The sequence below is a fragment of the Vulpes vulpes genome, chromosome 11 (assembly GCF_048418805.1).
Source record: "Vulpes vulpes isolate BD-2025 chromosome 11, VulVul3, whole genome shotgun sequence".
Classification (NCBI taxonomy): Eukaryota; Metazoa; Chordata; class Mammalia; order Carnivora; family Canidae; genus Vulpes; species Vulpes vulpes.
In genome coordinates, this window is record NC_132790.1 from 29,176,838 (window position 1) to 29,198,253 (window position 21,416).

Genomic DNA, 21,416 nt, shown 5'->3' on the forward strand with positions numbered 1-21,416 from the left:
CATATTGGTCAGCTAAAGTAAATATCTATTTCAACCCATTATGGTTTTCATTATGAATGAATTGCCATTCTGCTTTATATATCAGCCTCTTAAGACTCTTCCTGGTCATCGGCCTTCCTATTCATCAGCCATCATCCTTATGGTTGATCATAGGAAAGGCCCTGATGAAATAGTGCACCTAAGTGTACAAGGATGTGGGTCAGACCCAGCAGTAATGTTCATACCCTGTGATGTATCTTAGAAACCCTTGCATTACCCATCCTTTGCCATTTATCACGAGCATGCTATTTTTTGCATTTCTACTCTAGTATATAAAAAGAACACTTAATCACCAGCCTCAAATGAAGGCAATGCCCTTCAGGAAATCCATATGGCAATGTTTTATTAAGCGTAAACAGAAATTCCTCAACTTAAAAATTTATCTTATGGAATGACTCAAAAGAAGAAAAGATCTAATATGCAAGATGATATTCTTTATATGATCTATAATGGTGGAAAAATGGGAGAATCTAAATATATAAGACAGGGCTAAGAAATTGTCACATCTGCTTAAGGTATTACACAATCAGTAAAAATACTAAGTATTAAAGTTGACTATATGAAAAAAGGCATACAATACAGTGATAAATGTAAAAACTAGACTGCAAACTTATCTAAATACAAGGATTTATTTATGTTTAAAACATGCATAAAAGCATGACAAAAGTCAATGTGTAGAGTAGTGGGAATATAAGTAAAGTGTTTTCCTTTTCCTTCTATTTATCAAAGATTCTGTAATTCTTTATTATCACTTTTGTAATTTAAAAATTAAGATAGGGGCAGCCCTGGTGGCTCAGCAGTTTAGCGCCACCTTCAGCCTAGGGTGTGATCCTGGAGACCCGGGATCGAGTCCCACGTCAGGCTCCCTGCGTGGAACCTGCTTCTCCCTCTGCTTGTGTCTCTGCCTTTCTCTCTGTGTGTGTCTCTCATGAATAAATAAAAAATCTAGGGGCGCCTGGGTGGCTCAGTGGTTTGGTGCCTGCCTTTGGCGCAGAGCATGATCCTGGAGTCTCAGGATCGAGTCCCACGTCGAGCTCCCTGCATGGAGCCTCCTTCTCCGTCTGCCTATGTCTCTGCCTCTCTCTGTGTCTCTCATGAATAAATAAATAAAATCTTTAAAAATATAAAATAAATAAAAATTAAAAATCTAAAAATTAAAAAATAAATAAATAAAAAATAAAAATTAAGATAATGACGTACTAACTCATATTTAGTCCTACAATTATATTAGAGAACATGGTCAAGGCTTAAAGGCATTCTATAAGAGGCACTTTGTTACTTTTCAGAAAAAGAATTTACTGATTCCTCCATGGAAATTGGTATAGAAAAGGAATCCTAACGTCATAAAATCTCACCTGGTCATAAAATTCAGACCAGATCTTTGTAGTTTTTAGCAAACAGAAAGTTAATCTTGCCTCTGCTTTGTAAAATACACCTGTATAAAGTATTTCACTAAAATAATTTTAAAATAAAATAATTTGAACTTAAATGACGTAATTTGTAATTTGGTTCAAGTTACTAAAATTTTTTTTTTAAGATTTTATTTATTTATTCATGATAGACACACACACACACAGAGGCAGAGACACAGGCAGGGGGAGAAGCAGGCTTCACACAGGGAGCCCGATGTGGGACACGACCCCAGGACTCCAGGATCACGACCTGGGCCAAAGGCGGCGCCAAACTGCTGAGCCATCCAGGGATCCCCCAAGTTAATAAGATTTTAAACTAAAATGTAATTTAGTCACCGAACATTTACTTAACAAATATATGGGCTGCAAAATTAAATCCACACAACTTCGAAGACAGCTATACTGACTGATACTGGTTACAGAAACTCAGTTTAAGCAACAAAGAATCCAAGTTACCCTGAGATCTGACATGAGCTTCTTGTCGAGTGTCTGCTCCAAGAAATGCGAACTAACTTGTTCCATTGAGCCCTGTAAAGACAAAGAATCAGGAGCAAATTAACCAACTTTTAAGACCTGAACATTATCTTAAAATTCAAAGTCTGAGGCCAGCTTACATGGATAAAGATAACATTATTCTTGGCAGTAAAGATGCTGACTGGTTCTCAATCACCAGCAAAATAATAAAAACATTAGTAGCAGCAGCTAGCAACTAAATAGAGCTTACTATGTGTCATACACTGTTTATACATATATTAACTAATTTAGTTCCGCTATGAAGTAAATACTATTAGTCCCATTTTATATAGTGGGGGGGGGGGGGGGGGGAGAAAGTTAAAAAAAGAAGGCACAAAGAGGGTTAAGTAATTCATTCAAAGTCACAAAGAGTATAATTTACAGAGCTAGGCTATAGACCCAGGTTCCAGAATCCTTTGACTCAACTGCTACTTTTCACTGTCTCTCCATTCCTTTTTATTCTAGTCTTTCCATTCATTTGTTCATTCACTTATTCAATGAACAGATATTTATTTATCAATCATTCAACTATATGCCTACAGTTACTAGGAAGAGTAATACAAAAGAGAAGACGTCAATTCCACGAATCAATGACCTCACAGATTAGTGAGGGAAACTGACAAGTAAACAGATAATTGTATTATGGTATAAAATGGTATAATACTTATTATATTATATTATTATTGTATTATAATAATTAATATTATTATATTATTATATTAATAATATATATAATAATAATATACCCAATGCAGGGTATTATATTATTCCCAACAAGTTTTCTATGGGAAACTCTGAGAACAAACTACAGTGTGGAGACAGGGGAATTGTCACAAGTGCAAATGCATAAAGAGAGAATGCCGTGTGGGAAACATCCAGCAGTTCTGTCGATTGGATGCAGGATAGGGGTGCTAAAAATGAAGCAGGATGGTTAGGGATGAAATCATAAAGGGCCTTTTTCATAACCCTTTGTCGTATTTGTTATAGAATAAGTTTGCCATAATTTTGAATAACCAGATAATCTTTTCTCAAAAAGAGCTCAACACTATAAAGTATTTTAATTCTATTTTATTTTTATTCTAACAATCCAATGAAGAATGTATCCTTATTATTATCCTTATTATTATCTTTTTTTTTTTTTAGGTAATGTCTCCACCCAACATGGGGCTCAAACTCACAACGCCATGATCAAGAGTCATATGCTCTATCAACTGAGCCAGACAGGCACTCAAAATTATCCTTTTTTAGATGAGAAACAGGCTGAGAGATTTGGTATCTTGCTTATTTCAAATAGGGAGAAGCAAAGACTTACACCTTATAAACATCATCTTAGTGGCAATGTGGCTAATGGACCAGAAGGAATCAAAATGAAGCAGAGAGACAGGTTAGCAGGCTATTAGAGCAGGTCCAAGGCATTCTTAAAGAATATACTGGCAACCTTCTCAAATTCCTAAGTTAGTGAATATGGAAATGCTTATAGAGGCTCAGACTTCTCCAATCACATTTTCCATAGAAAGTTACATGTTCTTTGGGCATATCCTTATTCAAGTTAATGCCTCTCCCACAACTCCAGGAGAGCAACTGTTGTGCTATTTTCATTGAAGTTGTTTCAAACCTACTTTTTCCTATTTCTACATGGTACAGTTGATGGCCTTCTTTGTTACATAGATCTGAACCATATCAAATCTAACATTCATGTTCTTAATCCAAATATCAGTTTTATGAATAAGAACTCTAAATTTTTTTTAAATGGTAGATTTTTTTTAAATTTTTATTTATTTATGATAGCCACAGAGAGAGAGAGAGAGAGAGAGAGAGGCAGAGACACAGGCAGAGGGAGAAGCAGGCTCCATGCACCGGGAGCCCGACATAGGATTCGATCCCCGGTCTCCAGGATCGCGCCCTGAGCCAAAGGCAGGCGCTAAACCACTGTGCCACCCAGGGATCCCCAAGAACTCTAAATTTTTAAGACCTCCTCAACTTTCTCTTTAGTTTGATCACCAGCATTAACAGCTGACCTTTTTAGGGGGTACTTTTTTTCTAATAAAGAATTAAGTTTTTGTTTTGTCTTTTAAGTAAGCTCTATGCCCACCGTGGGGCTTGAATTCACAACCCTGAGATTAAGAGCCACAAGCTCTCTGAGCCAGCCAGGTATTCCAAGAATGAAGTTTTAATGACTTCACAGTGAACTACTCCAATCCCTAATCTCAATGGCCTCCACCAGTGCCTTTAGCTGAGTTCTCCCAATGCAGTAACAAAGATGGTGTACTATCCAAATTCTAGCCTCAAAAAATTACATATTATCATTTACAAAAAATTTCCTTTGTTATCTGAGAATATGTGAAGCTTTTCATTTTAGTCCACAAATACCAAGAGCCCTATAACATCATAATCCCCTTGAAAAATGTTGAGACCTAAACTAGTACACATCCAGTAGAAACAGAGAAGGGAGAGATTCAGGAGATGTCAAGAAAAGAGTTGATGACTCACTGGTTATGGGACACAGAAAAAATTCCCAAATGCCTCTGGGTTTATAACTGGGTAAATGATGGCATCATTCATGAAAATACTGGAGGAGTAGACGTGACCAAGAAGATGAACTTGTCATAAAGGACACCTCAAAAATCAGAAAAACATCTATATTTTTGTCTACTTTAACCAAGATAAATACATTCAGATAAATTCCCTTCAACTGTACTACTACTACTACTACTACTACTACTACTACTACTACTACTACTATTTCTTCTTAACAATTGTATTTATAACACTAAAAAAAAAAACCATGATATTTAACAAACTAGGGTTGTCAAACCTACTTTCAAAGCAAAAATTGCTCACTACAGGCTCCTTAATAATAACGTAGTCTACGCACTAGCCTAGCCTCTAGCTTCTACCTAATTAGGTGGCAGAGAAAAGTACTCCACCCCAATACCAAAAAAAGAACTATCATGCGAGAGAGAAAACTGCCACTAAGACATCTGCATTTGCCCTGGGAAAGTAGCCCTATGGCTATGGACATAACAACCTATGATCTGTCTGAAAATATTATCATTTTTTAAGGTCAGACACTTCTGGAGTCTTATAAAAAGGTTTAACCCTTACTTGAATAGGAGAAATTAAACAAGAAGAAATCACTGAACTAAGGACTACATTCTAGATAGAACACCAATTACCATGATTCATTTCACAGTAATGCTATATTCTGAATTGTTCCATGGAGCTGCATACTTGGCAATCAAATTTTTTTTGGAAGATTTTATTTATTTATTCATGAGAGACATGCACAGAGAGAGGCAGAAACATAGGGAGAGGGAGAAGCAGACTCCCTGCAGGGAGCCTGATGCAGGACTTGATCCCAGGATTCTGGGATCATGCCCCGAGCCAAAGGCAGATGCTCACCACTGAGCCACACAGGTGTCCCAGCAATCAACTTTCTTTGCCTCAGTAGGAGTAATGGATAACTGAAAACCAACCTTTCACGTGGTTTTGAATTTTCTGAAACAGTCTACATCTGAAAGTTTTCATCCTGCTAGAAGCCAAGGAAAATGGGTACTATTTTTTGTGCAAGATGGACTTAAACCTAAACCAGTATCAGTATCATTTCATTTCAGTTCTTTTTTTTAAGATTTTATTTACTTATTTTAGTGAGAGAAAGTGAGAGAGTGTATGTGTGCACAAGCAGGGGGAGAGGCAGAGGGAGAGGGAGAAGTAGGTTCCCCAAAGAGCCTGATGTGGGGCTCGATCCCAGGACCCTGAGATCATGACCTCAAAGGCAGATGCTTAACCAACTGAGCCACCCAACACCCCTTCATTTAAGTTCTTAAAGAATCTGGCTTCTGCTTTCCTCCCGAGCTTTATCTTGTTGCACATCCCCCACATTTAACATTATCCACCTCCCCAAGCCAATAAGTATTAAACTGCTTGTACTTTAGTATGATATTGTAGTTAGTGTAATATTAGTATGCAATGTAAGTGTACTCCGTCTGTACCTCTGCTTATATTTTCTCCTTCCCTACTTATTTACCTAGCTATTTACCTAGTTAACTCATATTTATCCTTCAAAACTCAGTTCAGAATTCACCTCCTCCATGAAGCCTTTTATCATATGTTAAGAGCTCTTTCCTAGGAATAACAGGTGTTCCAGCTGACTGCTTATGTCAACCTACCAGACCTATCAACTCTTTTGAAGACAGAGATTATGCTCAATGTTGCTGACTTCCTGAACATGTGGTTTGAAAACTATACCTGATGACAGTTTTGTCTACTCAAGTGTTGGAGTAGTTTACCTCTTTGCTTACACAGTAGGACATTAACTGTACAACCACAGTTCTCAATGTGTAACTGGGTCATCACAAGGAAGAGATTCAACATGGATTTCAGATCATAAAGTGTCATTTACTATCTATGTAGTCTTTGATAAGTTACATCACTTTTCTAAACCTTATTTTGTTACTTATAAAACAAACAGAATACCTACCTCCAAGAGTTTGAAAGAATTCAAAATTATCCACAAAAACTAAGTGTTTATGAGAGTATATATGTATATATATGTGCATATTACTAAAAATGCCTAGCTTAGTAGGCTAGGGACTATCAATAATAACAATGATTATTATCAGTAAGACTAGACGGTTAATTACTTTTGAAGTACAGACCTAATTACTTATATAGCTTGGATCTGAAATCATTGAAATTAAAACATAAAGCACCGGACTCAAGTCAGAGTCATGTAAGTGTAAACCCTTTTAATTCACCTCTGTAATTCATTATTCATACAGCTTCACATAGATAAATCTCAGATCCTGTGGGATTCAAAAATGAAACATGAATGACCCTGCCTTAAGGATTACTCTTCTAAACTGCCTACTCAGAGGAAGAGGTATCACTGAACTATCTCTCTAAAACATCCCCCTCACACATAGACACACATTACAGATGCTTGATAAATGTTGAATGAAAGAATTTGATAATGACTGATTTATTCTGAATTTTAAAATATTCACCAACCAAAACAAAGCTTTAAAATGTGAATTCAAAACTAAAATCAGTAACAACTGGCTTAACTCTGTATTTTATCATGGACAAACAACATGATCTATAAGCAGGAAATACTGAAACCAACCAAATTCCTTATTATTCTATGAAAATGCTTCACACAAGTTTCAGCAGTTACCCCATAAATACTGGTCTTAAGAATAGGGCTATCACTGGATCCGAGTCCACACAATTGGGTCCAAAGTATTTAGCCAACAATCTACCAAGATTGTAGACTGGTAGAGATGAGGGCCATCAAAAGGGAAGTAAGTATCCAAAAAAGAATTTCAGATTTTCTCACTCTGACATTTACATGCATTTTTATAATATATATACATACTATAACCACTCCCAAAACCCCATGCTCAGTATAGTATTTTACAATTTATAAATATTTCCATAGAAAGTATCACATTTGGGAATCATGACAAGTCTATGAGGTAAACATGAGAGAATATTATAATCCACTTAACAGATGAGGAAACAGACTAAGATCAACTAACATCTCCAAGATAACACAGTTAAAGAATATGGTGAGTAATAATACACCAACACTTCTTCTTCCGTAAGATAGTTCTATCTCTGAAAAGTTTGTTTTGGTTTGTTTTTTTACAAAGGTACCATGAGTTACCAAAGGCAAAATAGTATCAGGCTAAAAGTCAGGAGATTAGGACCTGAAATGCATTCTACAACTTTGTATCTGTATAGGTTGTGTAATTTACTTAACGTCTCAGAGCCTCAGCTTTCTCACCCAGAAAATAGGAGTAACATCAATTATCTTGCTGGTTACTATGAAGAGTAAATGAGATAATGAAAATGGCCTGAGAGCAAACGATCTAGGCCATAACAGATGCTTAGTAAAGCAACTATTTTTATTATTATTCTCCATTTTCTTTAGGCCTTGGCTGTCTCATATGCTAACAAGGTTAAGTATGATTATCTTTAAAATTCTAATTCAAAAGACTACTTCATAGGAAAATGAACCATTTCTTTTATTTTTAGAAATACTAGGGTTTCTAAAAGTGGGTTATACCTGTCCCTATCTGTAGTTTCTCAAAATATTTGTACAAGTGTAACAGGCAACATGTTCATGAAAGAAAGTATAACTTACCAATAGTTTTGCAGCCTGAACTCGAACCACCCAGGAGCCATCACTGACCATGTGACAAATTTTTCCAAATGCATCATCAACTAAGCGAATTTCTTCATTAGAAGAAGGAATGGGGACAATGCTAAATTAAAAGAAAAAAACCCACAAATAACAAAACATGAGCCTAAAGCTGCAAGTTCAATAAACTGAGAATAGCCAATGAAAATTTGCACGCACACACACACACACACACACACACACACAATGACAATTGAGTAATTCAAATGTTAGAGCGATTGAATACATTTCAGAGTAAAGAAATCATCCTAGGAGTATGAAATAACACTTTTCGTTACACCGCAAATTTTCAATGTCTTGAATAAGTGTTTAACCCACCAAAGGTTCAAAGATTTACAAAGATACCAAAAACTAGCTACCACAGAATATTTTATATCTTTAAGTTTATTTTCTCCTAAAATTGCATTGCTGTCAATAACAGTAAACCATAAAATAAATCAATATAAAACATACTTGCAAATCTGGTCCTAGAAGGGGCAATTTCCAATTAGTCTTTTATTTTTTTTTTCTTTTTTGGGGGAGAATTTATAGGTTACTAACTCATTCTGGTTTTCCAATTTTAGCAGGCAGTTTAATGAAGAGAAAAAACACTTTCTTATAGAAGGAACTCTTCTATAAAACAGAATAATAATATTTGTCTCTACTTCGAAGAATCATTGTGAGAATCATTTAATTACTATGAAAACATTTTTAATGAGGCAAGCACTACATAAGGATCATTATTCTCAAACTCACCTAGTGTCTTTATCTGGCATTTGTATTCACTAAAATAGGCCCCAAACAATCTTAAAGATTAAAAAAAAGGTGAGGACAGTGCTAGATAGTACTTGAGAAAGACAGTCCAATCTCTTCATTTATAGATGAGGAGGCTGGGACCCAGAGGGGAAGTATCTTTCTCAGAGTACACTGAAAGTTCACAGCAGATGTGAAAAACAAAGACCAAGCATCCTGATTATCAGGATCTGTATTTTCCCCCATTCCACAATGCTTTCTAAAAATCTAACCAACATTCCTTTTCTGGAGGAGGGTTTTTTACATGATGGAAGAAGAATGGCTTAGCAATGAACAAAAGCTGGCTTACACCCACACTGACCTTTCAGGATAGAGCTGACTGACAACCCAGATAAGTTGGACTGCAGCACTGCGCACTTGTTCATAGTCATCAGACAACAATTTACAGGCCTGCAAACAAGAATTCCAAACGGCTGTTAGTTCTGTGTCCTCCCAGGTGATGTTCAAACTATTTTCAAAATGAAGACAGGGTGGCTGGATAAGGATGCCAATCAAAATACTTGTGGGTAGTTTTAATTTCTTGAACCCTTGCCAACAAAGAATTCTTGGCCTCTGTCAGCCATTCTGGCTATGTTCTGTGTTCTGACTCCCACCCCAAGTCTGAAGGCAGAACCACAGATTGAAAGACAGCACAAAAGCCATCTAGAATAGCATCAATCCCAGTAAAGTCTGCTGGGAGCCCACAATGCTGCTCTCACAGTCTCAAACACCAAATATGGGTATTTTTTCCCTTTTTGTAAAATCAAAGCATAAATTTCTGACTGACAATCTGAAAACTCAAGCATCTAAATAAATGTATAATTTTAACGTTAAGCTGCCAGAAGAGGCCAGATTTTTCTGCTCTACTTTGGTCTGAAATGGAATATCCCTACTCCACCAACACGGCAACACCCTGGACTTCAACAACACCCAGAACTACGTCATTTCTTGAATTTAACAATTCTATATTCTATGCTCTAATCATAACATGTTACTCTATCAACTCTTCCATTTCAACGAATTAATCCATCACATTTGCTCTTCAGTCCCACTTATCCTACCTATCCGTTTAACGAGGGTTCTCAACCTCAGTAGTACTGACGTTTTGGACTGCACAATTCTTTGTTGTGAGAAGCTGTCCTCTACATCGTTAACATGTTTAGCAGCATCCCTGGCCTCTACCCTCTCCTTCTCTCCAGCAAAAGCCCAAAATATCTCTCCACTGCCAAATATGCCCTAGAGAGTAAAACCATCCTGGTTGAGAACCACTGCTTTAATCCCATGGTTTTTCTTCAAATGAACCCTCTTCTCCTTGCTCCATACCCTTCCATTACTTCAGTCCCAACAGCATTGTCAGCGTTCACCATTTACAACCCCCTCAAGACTTCTGCTACAGCTGCGCTACAAACCCAACACCTCTACTGCTCACAAGGGCAGCAAAGCACTGGCAAAGACTATCCTCTCTAAGGGACTGGTGGCTCATCAGCTCGAACTTTATTGGCCCTACTGATATCTTTTACACCCCTGCTTTCTGCTTCCATTTCCCAAGGGAGCTTGTCTTAACCCCCTCCACCAGTCCTCTATCCCACTTCCCACCATAAGGCTACGTGTTTATCTGAGAAAAATCAAAGTTCTCAGGCACAAACTGTCCCAACTATTCCATAACAGTTATAAATTCATTTATACCTGTATTCTTCCATACATTATTCAATGTCTGAGAAAAAAGTATTCTAATTCCTAATCCCTGTACTTTTGCTATGGATCCCATCACCTCGAACAGACCCTTCCTTACCATCCTCCAAAATAAGTCCTATTTCTGATTTTCTATTATAGTACACTATTTATTTACCGCACCATTCACACGCTATAATTATGGTGTTTATTTGTTAATTGCCTGTCTCACGGGAGAGAATGTGATGGGCATAGATCTTATCCAACAGGCTCAGTGTTGTACAACAAGCATTAATAATTGTTGGATGAATCGGCTCATGAATCTGATTTTCTGCCTCAAGGAACTTACTCCACCATTTATCTCCATTTGTCTCTTCCATCATCAGTTTCTCCCCAAACACTGGTTCTCTCCTCAACACATAGACATAGGTAGCAGCTATCTTTAAAATACAAAAAGCTCTCCCTTTAGCCTGACCCTTTCTACAGTCTTCCATCCTGCCAACCTATTATAGCCAAGGTTTTTTTTTTTTTTTTTAAGTTTACTTATTTATTTAATCTCTACACCTAATGTGGGGCTCAAACCCACAACCCCAAGGTCAAGATTCACATGCTCCTCTGACTGAGCCAGCCAGGTGCCCCAGCCAAGTTTCTTTAAAGTATAGTCAGTAATCACTGTTGAACTGCCTCACCTCAATTGACCCTAATAGACTCTTACTAATATTGCTCTCTTCAAACTCACTAATAGCTGTCTTGTTGCTAAGTCCAATGGGTAGATTTCGGTACTACTCCAGCTGACTTTTTAGCATACTTGACATTGTCAACTATGAGAACTCTCGCCTGCCTTTTCTTTTTTTTTTTTTTTTTTTTTAATTTTTATTTATTTATGATAGTCACAGAGAGATAGAGAGAGGCAGAGACACAGGCAGAGGGAGAAGCAGGCTCCATGCACCGGGAGCCCGACGTGGGATTCGATCCCGGGTCTCCAGGACTGCGCCCTGGGCCAAAGGCAGGCGCCAAACCGCTGCGCCACCCAGGGATCCCCTCGCCTGCCTTTTCTTGAATATATTTTTCCTCCTCCATCTGGCTGCTCCTCAGTAACTCTCTTCTGTCTACCTCTTAAACATTGGACATTACCCATGGCTTCCCTGCTTGGTCTCTTTCAAATCTTCTTACTCTTCCTAGGTACCTACATGCCCCCTAGATGGGGATGGCTTCAATTACCCACCTCCAGCTCTGAATTCTTCTGAGCTCCAGACCGTCACAACTACCTACAGCCTGGAATTTTCCTCACAGGTGTTCTATCAGCTCTTCAAACTCACATAACCCAAACTGGTATAGTATGTAATTCAACTTTATATCTCAAATACTCCAAATAGTCAATCCTCACTCCCTTGAGGCCCTTGTCATTGTTTGCCTAGTTAACTGGCATGGTCTTATGCCATTAAATATCTAAATCATCTAACTTATGAGTCCTTTTTTTTTTTAAGATTTTATTTATTTATTCATGAGAGACACACAGAGAGAGAGAGAGAGAGAGAGAGAGAGAGAAAGGCAGAGACACAGGCTGAGGGAGAAGCAGGCTCCAAGCAGGAAGTCCAATGTGGGACTCAATCCGGGACTCCAGGATCACGCCCTGGGCCAAAGGCAAGTGCTAAACCGCTGAGCCACCCAGGGATCCCCCTAACTTCTGAGTCCTTACTCTCTAAGTTTCCTTTAATTATTTGGCTTCCCACAGAGTCTTCCTATAGGGAGAGAAGGTGCTGGTCACACCAACATAACCATTCTATTTCATTTTGTAAAAGAATAAACTTGGTTTACACACCGGTCACAGGGGTTTAACTGCTATCTTCCTCTGAAAGATAAAACCATTATTGGTACAAAATCTGGTTTCTGGGCAGCCCGGGTGGCTCAGAGGTTTAGCACTGCCTTTGGCCTAGGGTGTGATCCTGGAGACCCGGGATCAAGTCCCATGTCGGGTTCCCTGCATGGAGCCTGCTCCTCCCTCTGCCTGTGTCTCTGCCTCTCTCATGAATAAATAAATAAAATCTTAAAAAAAAAAAAAAAGGTTTCTGACATAGATTTAGACTGCTTGTCCCTAGAGGCATTCAATTATTCTACAAGAGAAATACCGCCTTGTAACGCCTTTTCTTTAGGCAGCCAATCAATTTCTCCTAGGGATACTACAACTTCTTTGTCCCTTTCTTTACCAACTATTATAAATATTTTTTCATATGATCCCATGGTCTTGTTATTCTCCTCCAGAAATACTCTAGTATGTCAAGCATGGAGCCCAGAACTGACTTCATGTTTGGCTCAACCAGAGAGCAGTGAGACCACCACTTATTCTGAACACTATATTCCTCTTTGTGTATTCATACTGAGCTACTTAAATCCTTTTAAAAGTTCTTTTTACATATATTAGTGTTATTCAATTATATATCCTCTACCCTCTTATTAAAACATACATATTGGACACAACTTCACATTCATCCCAATTAATGCTGCCAGTTGCTGCTCTATGTGTTCAAATTCTGACAACTAGTACACTACTCTCCCAGTTTCATTATCACTCCTCCCCTTCCAGATCGTACTCATTTAAAGTACCTGATTATAAATTGCTTGGTGTAATTTCAGTCCTCTTTCATGAAGCTGCAACTAGATAATAAAAATATAGTTTAAGTATTTGGAGAAAAAAAGATCAACATTTCCAGTATCTCCCTCCCAATCTCATATATTCTCCCTCATTATATCAAATTACCAGTTCCTATTACCCAAAATTAGTGCTATATAAATAAGAAATCTGGTCAAAGATTTCTTAATAGAAACACTAGGAGATTTAATAAATCTAATCCAACTATCCCAGGAGATACTAGAAAAATATTCAATAATGATAAGAAGGCTGAAGAAGAAATGGTTACCACCACCTCCTCCTAAAAAGCACCTCCCCTTCCAGGGACTTGGAGGAGGGATGTGACTTGGTATTAAAACAGGTGTAAAATAATAATAATAATAATAATAATAATAATAATAATAATAATAAATAAATAAATAAATAAATAAAACAGGTGTAAGTTGTACCCTCCATGTTTCAGAAATATGGGTAAAAGCAACCACAGAGGCCCAAAGAAAAGCACACCTGCTATACAAAGAATGTGTGCCTTTGAGTTCTGTGATGCCATTAATCACATTCCTCAAAACATGCATAAGGTATATCCTGGAGTGGTTTAGAAAGCATCCAAGCTAACATTGGCCATGGACTTAAAATAATGAATGAAACAAATAGAAACTGTCACCATTTAGTTTCCATTATCATGCTTACCATGGCTTTTATAGCTGCTGTTCTGACACGTGGGTCTTGGTCACTGAAGTAATCCCCTATAATCTTCTGGACATCTCTGACAGCTAGGCCTTCTCCATCTTTTGTGACACTTTTCTCCAAAGAGCCAAGATTGCCAAGTAATTGCAGGCACTTATTCCTTACACCATGAGAGGTATCTGTGAGGTGCTATAAAAAGGAAGGAGAGAACAAAAGGCCATGATTAAGATAGCTTAAATTAAATTAAAAACCAGAAGCAAAAGCATTGAATCAATTTAGGAATGACTTCAAACACCACATTCTTACCATAGTCTCTCTAGGATCATGTTACTTGACCATGTGTCTTCCAAAACACGAATCCTTAAAAAAAGTAAGATCTCCACTTGTTTATCACCACATTCCCAACAGCTAGCCCTTTGCCTTATTAAGAGAAGGTACTTTAAAAATGACCCTCCCCCTTTTTAAAAAGATTTTTATTCATCCATTCATGAGAGACACAGAGAGAGAGGCAGAGACATAGGCAGAGGGAGAAGCAGGCTCCCTCTGGGGAGCCTGATATGGGACTCGATCCAGGGACTCTGAGATCATGCCCTGAGTCAAAGGCAGACGCTCAACCACTGAGCCACCCAGGCATCCCAAAATGGCCCTTAAATTGAATTTTATAATCTAGCAAATCTAAAAACAAAAAATTTATAAAGTTTTAAACCTTTTTAAAAAAGATTTTATTTATTTACGTGACAGAGAGAATGAGAGAGAGCACAAGCAGGGTGAGGGGCAGGTAGAGGGAGAAGGAAAACGAAGATCTCCACAGAGCAGGGAGCCTGATATGGGGCTGGATCGCAGGACTCCAGGCCTGAGCTAAGGCAGACGCTTAACCGGCAGAACCACCCACGTGCCCTCAATTTTTAAAACATTTAATATTCATATAGAAAAATGCAAAAACCTTAAGTGTACAGCTCAATGAATTTTCACAAAAGGAATAACAAACATAAAACAAGCAACCAGATAAAGAAATAGAATATGACCAGCACCCCAACAAACCCTCCTGGTCCCCCTTCCCACTACTCCACCACCATCAAAAATAGCCACTATCTTGACTTATAACACATAGATTTTGCCTGTTTCTATACTTGGCAAAATCAAATCATATCTGGCCTCTCGTGCTTAATATTTTATTTGTAAGATCCATCCATATAGCAATGGTTCATTCACTTCCATTACTATATACTATTCCATTTGTGAATATACCACAATCCACTGTTGGTAGATATTCGTTTTCTTTTTTTAAGATTTTATTTATGTATTCATAGACACACACAGAGAGAGAGGCAGAGACACAGGCAGAGAGAGAAGCAGGCTCCATGCAGGGAGCCCAATGTGGGACTCGATCCCAGGTCTCCAGGATCACACCCCAGTCTGCAGGCGGCGCCAAACCGCTGCGCCACCGGGGCTGCCCAGATATTTGTTTTTTTTCCAGTTTCTGGTTATTCTTAATAATGCCACCATGACTGTGGTAGCTTGAATGTGCTTTCTGTTGGATATAAACTTAGGGGTGGAATTACTGAGTCACAGGACTTGTATATACGTTCAGCTTAAGAAGGCATTCCAAATAGCAAACAGTTTTCCAAAGCAGGTGTACTAATTTAACTAATCTACACTTCCACTAGTGATGCACAGTGTTCTAGTTGTGCCATATCCTTGTTAACACTTAAGTACTGTCAATCTTTTCATGTTAGCTCTTCTCACCAGTATTTTAAACTAAAATATCAGTTATTTTTTGCTATACCTAGTAAAATGCTACTGAAATAAGCTATTTGCATAATACAGTAATAGGAACTAAAAATACTTTGAGAAATGAAGTTGTACAGTACATGATAACATGGCATGGAACTCTGACGTTTAAACTTTCTAGACCCACTGTAAGAAATATCCATTATATTGCAGCATAATATTCACATACAAATATATACACAGAAAGTTTAACAAAACATTATTTACCCTTATACCTTATGATATACTCTGGTATTTTAATTCTATTTTGATTTTCAAAAAATACTAATTATGATGGTCCAATCAATAAAGCAGGCAACTCTTGATCTCAGGATTGTTAAGTTCAAGCCCCACATTGCACATAAAGATTACTTAAAAATAAAATCCTTAAAAAAATACTAACCATGGCCCATAAAACTGATAGCATTACCCACCAGTGGACTACAATGCTGTTTCAAAAACAATGATATAGAGAAAAGTGAATGGGACTTGAAGTTTATTTTTTTTAAGATTTTATTTATTTATTTGACACACACAGAGAGAGAGAGAGATAGCAAGCAGAGGGAGTGGCAGAGGGAGAGAGAGAAGGAGACTCCCCACTGAGCAGGGAGCCTAATGCTAGGCTAGATCCCAGGACTGTGGGATCATGACCGAGCTGAAGGCAGCTGCTTAATGACAGCCACCCAGGCGCCCCAGGACTTGAAATTTTAAAACCTGGGTTCACAGATCTCTTTAGAGAAATGGCTAGTTTCAGGACTAGGGCAAGAAATATGTAAGAGCCTGGGACACCTTGCACCAGAAAGCAAGGAGGATATCAAGAACTAATGGAGCCCAGATCAAAAGGACAAAAAAGAAACAGTAAGTAGGACATTTCCCCACTGTCAACACTGACATTACACCAAAAGAAAGCAATCAAAGAAGTCCAGAATGTAGAACATTCTGTAAGACCAATGACCCGGTTTCTTCAATAAATTTATGGCATTTAAAGAAAAAACAGGGACGCCCCTTGGCTTAATGGTTGAACATCTGTCTTCAGCTTGGGTCATGATCTGAGGGTCTTTCTCTCTCTGCCTATGTCTCTGTCTCTCTCTCTGTGTCTCTCATGAGTAAATAGATAAATAATAAAATTTTAAAAAAGAAAAAACAAAAACAAGAAGGAGCACTATTACTGACTAAAAGAAATTTAAGAGACCATACAGGGGATCCCTGGGTGGCTCAGCGGTTTGGAGCCTGCCTTTGTCCCAGGGCGCGATCCTGGAGTCCCGGGATCGAGTCCCATGTCGGGCTCCCGGCATGGAGCCTGCTTCTCCCTCCTCCTGTGTCTCTGCCTCTCTCTCTCTCTCTATGTCTATCATAAATAAATAAATCTTTAAAAAAAAGAGAGAGACCATACAAATGCAATATACAGGTCTTTTTGGAACCAATTATAAAAAGATATGACTAGTGATGCAACTAAGGAAATTTTAATAGGAACAGATATGAGCTGATAAAGAGTAATTGTTAATAACTCCATTATGGCTATATTTTTTAAATGATCAGTTATAGATATATACTGAAGTATTTATGATTTAAATAGCATGATGTCAGCAAATTGCTTTAAAATATTAGAGCAAAAAAAAAAACAAAAAACAAAAAACAAAAAACAAAAAACAAAAAAAAATATTAGAGCAAAATAAAAAAAATACTGGAGTAGATAACAATAAAAAGAGGAGTAAATGTATGAAAAAGACTTCAAAGTATAAAATATTATCAAATGTACACTCAAAACTGGAAATAATAGGGATCCCTGGGTGGCGCAGCAGTTTGGCGCCTGCCTTTGGCCCAGGGCGCGATCCTGGAGACCCGGGATCGAATCCCACGTCGGGCTCCCGGTGCATGGAGCCTGCTTCTCCCTCTGCCTATGTCTCTGCCTCTCTCTCTCTCTCTCTGTATCATAAATAAAAATAATAATAAAAAAAAACTGGAAATAATAGCAAATCTGCAATGTTCCATAATATAGTGTGATATATATATGTGTATACATATGTATCATATATATGTTATCACATGTATACACACACACACACACACACACACACACACACACATCCAGCTTCAAATTTCAACTCTGACTCATGATATGTGTAAATTAGTGAAGAGTCAAGTCACCAGGGCACCTGGGTGACTCAGTCAGTTAAGCATCTGCCTTTGACTTGAGTCATGATCTCAGGCGCCCTGCTCAGTGGGGAGTCTGCTTCTCCCTCTCCCTCTGCCTTTCTTTCCCACTCATGTGCATGTTCTCTCACTAATAAATAAATTAAATTAAAAAAAAAAAAGGCGTCAAGTCACCTCTCAGAGACTCAGTTCCTCATCTCTAAAGAAGAAATAATAATAATAGCCACTTCAGCTAACTTACCCAGTTATCTTAAGGCTCAAATAGGGATACAAATGTAAAAAAAAAAAACCCAACAACTTGATACACTACAAGCATACTATGACTATTAGCTATTTTTACCATAATCTAAAATAGTAAGAAAAGTAGATGGTCACAGATAAAGTATACATATGATTTCATTACAAGATAACTGCACATACAAATGTCAATACAAAACAAGTGTCTTTAATATTCCCTTCAAGTTAAAAATTTGCAGGCTTTTCTATTTATAAATGAAATCACGGATTTGAAATCACAGCAGTCTCTGGTAGTACCCTGAATAATCACCCATTTCTCTCCCCTATCTTACAGAACAATAAAGATTAAATGATATGTCTAAAAATACACAGTGGAAGAGCTGATACTAAACATTCCTGACACCCACTGAGTCCAGAGTTCATTTCCCTACTCAGCTGCATAAATAAATAACTTCATGATTTTGAAAACTTTGCTCACTATGTTCAGAGTTGGACATTTGCACCCTAAATACTTAAAAAGCTCCATAATACTTGTTTTCCTCAAATATATTTATATTGATACTCCCAAATATCACTAGTCTCCCAGTATGAAGAATCACTCTGGTTTCTAATTACTGCATGATAAACAAACTGACACTAAATTAATAACCAATTCTTGTGATGAGCTAACTAGGCTAACCAAGACTATATAAATAATACATACACACACACACACACACACACACACACACACACACATACACACACACAACTGAACAAACAGGAAGATGTATCAAATAAATAAATATAGGGACGCCTGGGTGGCTCAGTGGTTGAGTGCCTGCCTTTGGCCCAGGGCGTGATCCTAGAGTCCCGGGATCAAGTCCCACGTCAAGCTCCTGCATGGAGCCTGCCTCTCTCTGCCTGTGTCTCTGCCACTCGCGCTCTCTCTCCTTGCCTCTCATAAATAAATAAAAAATTTTTTAAAAAGATAAGTAAATATATTATAGCTGATTCTAGAGCTGGAGTAGAGAAAGTACAAGATGAGCCTGGATTATTTTGTTGCACTAGAAAAGAAGGAAGTATTCCAAAAATAATAGAGAGAAATGAAAAGAACACAGAAGTCAGCTTAAAGGGGCTCGTATTTGGCCAATTCAGGAAATTTGTGGGGGTTTTTGTTATTTTTCGAATCCGGAAGTTGGAACATCAGGGTAAATAATTACAGAAACAGGGCGGCCTGGGTGGCTCAGCGGTTTAGCACAGCCTTCAGCCCAGGGTGTGATCCTGGAGACCAGGGATCGAGTCCCACGTCGGGCTCCTTGCATGGAGCCTGCTTCTCCCTCTGCCTGTGTCTCTGCCTCTCTCCCTGTGTGTCTCTCATGAATAAATAAATCTTAAAAAAATATATATTACAGAAACAGACTATGATCTACTGAATGAACAAGGAATCTGTAACTGATATAAACAAATTGAAAGTTTGGTGACAGAATATTTACATAGTCTCAAAGAGCTACCCCGCAAAACACTTATTGGTTTCAAAAGGAAAGAGTAACTTTACAGTGAAGAAATGTAACAGACACTATCTTAACCAAGTGATGTACATGAACATCATTAGTAATGTGACAAATCAAAATGGTGTGGCGCCTGACAGGATGCAATAAGAGCATCCCATCTATGACATGTTTTTTTTTTTAAGATTTTATTTATTTGAGAGAGAGCATAAGCACAGGGGCAGGTGTAGGGGCAGAGGGAGAAGTAGACTCCCTGCTGAGCAGGGAGACTAAGGGACTCGATCTCAGCACCCTAGGATCATGACATAAGCCGAAGATAGATGTTTAACCAACTGAGCCACCCAGGCACCCACATCTGTAATACTCTTGCCAAAGTGGTAACTTAAATCTAATTATGAGAAAATATCAGACAAATCCAAATTCAGAAAGGGTTCTATAAAACACCTATCCTATAATTTTTGAAAATGTCAATGTCATAGAATCAAGTAATGACTGAGGAATTACTCCAGATTGAAGACTAATGAGACATGACTAAAATGCAGTATATGGTTCTGAACCAGATCCTTTACCAATAACAGACATGACTGGAACAAATAGTGAAATCTGAGTGAGGTCTGAGGATCAAATGGTAGTATATGCTGTCCTGATTTTGATGGTCATATTGAAGTTATGCTAGAAAATATCTTTGTTTATAGAAAACAGGGATACCTTGGTGGCTCAGTCAAGCATATATATGCCTTCAGCTCATGTCATGATCCTGGAGCACAAGGATTGTGCCCCACATTGGGCTCCCTGCTCAGCAGGGAGTCTGCTTCTCCCTCTCTCTCTGCCCCTCCCCCTGGTTCCTGCTCCTTCTCTCTCTCTCCCTCTCTCTCTCTCTCTCTCTCAAATAAGTAAAAAAAAAATTTTTTTTAAAGAAAATGCACAGGGATCCCTGGGTGGCGCAGCGGTTTGGCGCCTGCCTTTGGCCCAGGGCGCGATCCTGGAGACCAGGGATCGAATCCCACATCGGGCTCCCGGTGCATGGAGCCTGCTTCTCCCTCTGCCTGTGTCTCTGCCTCTCTCTCTCTCTGTGACTATCAAAAATAAATAAATAAATAAAAATTAAAAAAAAATAAAAAAAATAAAAGAAAATGCACAATGAAGTATTCAAGAGTTATGGGGTACTATATTAGCAACTTATTCTAAAATAATTCACAAGAAAAGAAAGTTCTCTATTACCGTACTTGCAACCTTTCTGAAAGTTTGAGACTTAAAAAAAAAAATTAACAGTTTAAATATTTTCAAGAAAAAATAAAATAACCATACTGTTTCATAAACATTTGAAAAATATGGGTACCTGGCTGGCTCAGTCAGTAGAGCATACGACTCTTGAACTCGGGGTTGTAAGTTCAAGCCCCACAAAATCTTGGGGTACCTGAGTGGCTCAGGTAGTTAAACATCCAACTCTTGGTATGGGCTCAGGTCACAATCTCATGGTGGTGGGATCCAGCCCCAAACCCGGCTCCCCTATCAGCAGAGTCTACTTAAAGATTCTCTCCCTCTGCCCTGCCCCCACCATGTGCCTGCACATGTGCACTCTCTCTCTCAAATAAATAAATCTTTAAAAAAATAAATGGAATCTTTAAAAAAAATTATATTATCTATAAGTGTATTTTTAGGAACATATAAAGAAAGAGGCAGAAATAACAGAACCACACCTAAACAGGTTCAGAGAATGCCTCCAGAAAGTGTGGGAAACTTTTCAGACAAAGTGGATTCCACAAATTGTTTCATCTCTTGTCTGAGAGGCAAAGTAGCATAGCTGAATGAGCAGGGACTGAAGTCAGACAGATCTA

General features: G+C 38.1%; 1 protein-coding gene across 7 annotated transcripts in view; it reads right to left on the reverse strand.

Annotated features, from left to right (window-relative positions):
- Window positions 1-21,416, reverse strand: part of INTS4 (integrator complex subunit 4) — a 110,982-nt gene that overhangs the window by 49,850 nt on the left and 39,716 nt on the right. For all 7 annotated transcript variants that reach the window (XM_072725990.1, XM_072725991.1, XM_072725989.1 and 4 more), the window contains 5 exons: window positions 13,931-14,116; window positions 13,216-13,266; window positions 9,263-9,351; window positions 8,113-8,233; window positions 1,908-1,979 (listed from right to left, as the gene is read on the reverse strand). In XM_072725990.1, coding sequence (XP_072582091.1) covers window positions 1,908-1,979; window positions 8,113-8,233; window positions 9,263-9,351; window positions 13,216-13,266; window positions 13,931-14,116 — 519 coding nt within the window. The remainder of the gene's footprint in view (window positions 1-1,907; window positions 1,980-8,112; window positions 8,234-9,262; window positions 9,352-13,215; window positions 13,267-13,930; window positions 14,117-21,416) is intronic.